The sequence below is a fragment of the Pseudophryne corroboree genome, chromosome 5 (genome assembly GCF_028390025.1).
Source record: "Pseudophryne corroboree isolate aPseCor3 chromosome 5, aPseCor3.hap2, whole genome shotgun sequence".
In the NCBI taxonomy this organism is placed as follows: domain Eukaryota; kingdom Metazoa; phylum Chordata; class Amphibia; order Anura; family Myobatrachidae; genus Pseudophryne; species Pseudophryne corroboree.
The window spans coordinates 795,231,858-795,235,648 of NC_086448.1; the positions used below are offsets into that span (position 1 = coordinate 795,231,858).

Here is a 3,791-nt window from a genome sequence, read left to right on the forward strand (position 1 = left end):
ACTTTTTTGTTTTAATTAACTTTCAAACTTTATTTAAAAAATAACATTTTTCTTCAATAAACTTTAAAAAATAGAAGTTTCCTGTGGTTTTTATTAAAATTTGTAATGCAGTTGAATTGTACGTAAGTAGATTGCCCAGGGAACATCAGGGGAACTGTGTCTCTTCACATCCACGCCACTTAGGAAGGATACACCGGAAGACCTGTGGAAGAGAACAGTATGAGCTTCCAGATATGGGTGATAGTGTCACCCTGGGACTGGAAAAAAGAGGTACATACAACAGTCCACACAACACAAGCGGGTTACAGCGGCCCAAATGCAACCCTCCTGCACTTGCATCACTACACATCCAAACATTCCCTGACTAGCATTGCTGTTTCAGGGAATGTTTGGATGTGCAGTCTTGCAAATGCCGGAGGGCTGCACTTTGGACATGTCGGGGTGATTTTGGACAAGGGAGTTTTGGGCAATACATCTCACCTGAGGGGGGGTTGTCTGCTACATGGCGGAGGGTCAGGTCCACATCACCAGTAGGTCGGCCATGGAACATCAGTTGAAATGTCGTGTCTCCTCACATCCACGCCACTTGGGAAGATACATCGCAGGACCTGTGGAAGAGAACAGTTTGAGCTTCCAGATATGGGTGATAGTGTCACCCTGGGACTGGAATAAAGAGGTACATACAACAGTCCACACAACACAAGCGGGTTACAGCGGCCCAAATGCAACCCTCCTGCACTTGCATCACTACACATCCAAACATTCCCTGACTAGCATTGGTGTTTCAGGGAATGTTTGGATGTGCAGTCTTGCAAATGCTGGAGGGCTGCACTTTGGACATGTCGGGGTGATTTTGGACATGGGAGTTTTGGGCAATACATCTCACCTGAGGGGGGGTTGTCTGCTACATGGCGGAGGGTCAGGTCCACATCACCAGTAGGTCGGCCATGGAACATCAGTTGAAATGTCGTGTCTCTTCACATCCACGCCACTTGGGAAGATACATCGCAGGACCTGTGGAAGAGAACAGTTTGAGCTTCCAGATGTGGGTAATAGTGTCACCCTGGGACTGGAAAGAAGAGGTACATAAAGTCCACACAACACAAGCGGGGAACAGTGGGTCCAAATGCAACCCTCCGCCACTCGCGTCACTACACATCCAAACATTCCCTGACAAGCATTGGTGTATCAGGAGGGAATGTTTGGATGTGCAGTCTTGCAAATGCCGGAGGGCTGCACTTTGGACATGCCGGGGTGATTTTGGACAAGGGAGTCTTGGTCAATACATCTCACCTGAGGGGGTTGTCTGCTACATGGCGGAGGGTCAGGTCCACATCTCCAGTAGGTCGCCCATGGTAGAGTTGGATAAAAGGGTCAAATATTTGCGGTAACCCAACAGGATAAAACAGGGGGGAACGAACTGTACAAACGGGCCTGGGGATATACATCAACAGGATGTAAAACTCTGAAATAGATAAATGAAGAGGTTTTTTAAAAAATATTCCAATGTCAGTTTACACGATAATACAAATGTTGTCAGTATACTCACAGGCAACTGCAAAATAATTTTGGATCAATGTCCGCCGGGAATCCTCTCCTTCGCCCATACCCACCGGTAGAGCAGAAGACCGGTTCCTGCGTCGGAAAGCACTACGACGAAGAGTCACCGGCAAACGGTTTGCGACACATATGTTGTGTAAAATACAACATGCACATTTACCATGCCGCAAACCTTCGACGGTGAGTACAAAAGAGCACCGCCAGAAGTGTCTAAACATCGAAACCGGCTTTTAAGTACACCGAAGGCACGTTCAATTATTTGCCTCGATGCAATGTGTGTCTCTTGGTAACGTTTTTCTGCTCTACCAACAGGATTAGACAATGGGGTCAACAGCCACGGTTTGTTTGGATAACCCGCATCGCCTATAGAAAATATAAAAAAAATGTTAGGTACTTGTAAAAAATAATAATAAAAAAATATTAATAAAATAATAAAAAAATAAAAGAATGAAAATACATACCTAACAGCCAGCCACCAGGCATGTTTCCTGTTTCGAACTTGTCAAACAGCGATGACTGGCTTAGGATGAAGGAGTCGTGAGATGATCCAGGAAATCCAACAAAAATGTTCAAAAATCTCATGTTTACATCACAGACCGCTTGCACGTTCAGGGAATGGAACTGTTTTCGGTTCCGAAAACATTCCTCTGAATTCCGTGGCGGTCTGATCTGCACGTGGGTACAGTCAATCGCGCCCAGCACATTGGGAAATTTGTATTTGTTGAAAAAGCCTAATTTGATCTCACGACATTCGCTGTCCGTCTCTGGAAATGTAATGTACTGGATCGTCAATTTGCGGAAAGCCCTAATGACCTGGGTTATACAGCGCGACAGTGTCGACTGTGAAAAACCGCATGTTTGAGACAGTGTAGGCTGGAATGTGCCTGACGCCAAAAAATGTAACGTCCCCAGCAGTTTCTGAAAACCGCTGATTGCACGATTTGTCCGTGCCCGAGGTTCCAAGTCGGCCTCCAACAGAGCGAACAGCGAATATATGTCGCGAGTCGATAAGCGATAATTTTGTATCACCTCGAACTCGCTGAGATCCTCCAGTTCACGCCTAGTGCGATACTGGCGTGGACGTGGAAATGAAACCCGCAATACTGGCTCACCCAATGCAGACATTTGCTGACCTGGATCCTGATGTTCATCAGCACTTTCTTCCTCCATCATGCTTGCAGCCAGCATGAACATCACAATCTGGTCAGAAAAAGGCTCCATCATTGTAGTCAGTACAAAAATAGGAATGTGTTTTAAAACGCAGGAATTTTCCTAAAAAAACGATTCCACAGAGCTGACTGTAAAATGGCTCCTTCTCCCTGTAGTCTCAAACCTGGGAGTGAGGAGATAGGAGGGGCTTTGCAGAAGTGTATCCTGGGTAAAACTGTGGAATCATGGGTAAATTTCCCTCAGGAGATTGAAGAAAAAAATATTCCTTTAAAAAATCAATTAAATAATACTTGTGAAGCAAAAAAAGACAAACCAAGTAGATAATCCTTTCAAATATAAATAGATATGCTACTAGCAATCCTCAAATATCAAAAAAAATCATGTACTAAAATTTTTTTTTTAGATCCCGCCAGTCAACTGAGGCGGACTGAAATAGTCGAATTTGCGGTCGAAAAGCACTGCAGGCGAATTTCCAAACTTGAATTGAATATGCTTTGGACGAATTGCAGCATCTGTACCATTGCAGAAAAGTCGAATGCGAAAAAAGTCGAATTGCCAAAAGTCGAATTTTGAATGTCCGTTTTTTTGCGATAAAGTACTGTACTGCATAGGCGAATTGTTTTTTTGAGGCGAAAAAGTTCCAGAATTCGACTATTTCTGGAATTCGCCTGCAATTGCATATACCCCTCTGTCTCTCCAAAGGGCCTTGTGGGGGAACTGTCTTCAAATAGAGCATCCCCTGTGTGTCTGGTGTGTCGGTACGTGTGTGTCGACATGTCTGAGGTAAAAGGCTCCCCTAAGGAGGAGATGGAGCTAATATGTGTGTGAGAGGGTGTCTCCGTCGACAACGCCGACACCGGTTTGGATATGTGTAAGTGCTAAGGTGAATTTATGGCACAAAAGATTAGAGAACAGACAGGAAATCTAGCCATGTCTGTCCCTCTGTTGCAGAGATCTTCAGAGTCTCTCAATGCTCACTATCCAGTGTCGACTACGATAATGAAAAGTTACAGCCAAAATGGCAGGAAAGTATTCAATATATGATTATTGTAATAAAAGAT

General features: G+C 44.5%; 1 protein-coding gene across 1 annotated transcript; it reads right to left on the reverse strand.

The window, feature by feature from the left end:
- Positions 1-1,115: 1,115 nt before the first annotated feature.
- On the reverse strand, positions 1,116-3,207 carry LOC134929479 (putative nuclease HARBI1). The gene is made up of 2 exons (XM_063925092.1): positions 2,022-3,207; positions 1,116-1,923 (listed from the first exon to the last, which is right to left on the reverse strand). The coding sequence occupies exons 1-2, from the start codon at positions 2,782-2,784 to the stop codon at positions 1,664-1,666; spliced, it is 1,023 nt and encodes a 340-aa protein (XP_063781162.1). The 5' UTR covers positions 2,785-3,207; the 3' UTR covers positions 1,116-1,663.
- Between the last annotated feature and the right edge of the window lie 584 nt (positions 3,208-3,791).

Bases quoted from the DNA above. Each gene is read 5' to 3' on its own strand.
- LOC134929479 (XM_063925092.1), bottom strand. From the start codon at position 2,784: ATGATGGAGCCTTTTTCTGACCAGATTGTGATGTTCATGCTGGCTGCA. The intron at 1,924-2,021 runs GTATGTATTTTC...TATTTTCTATAG, and splicing joins GCCTGGTGGCTGGCTGTTAG to GCGATGCGGGTTATCCAAAC.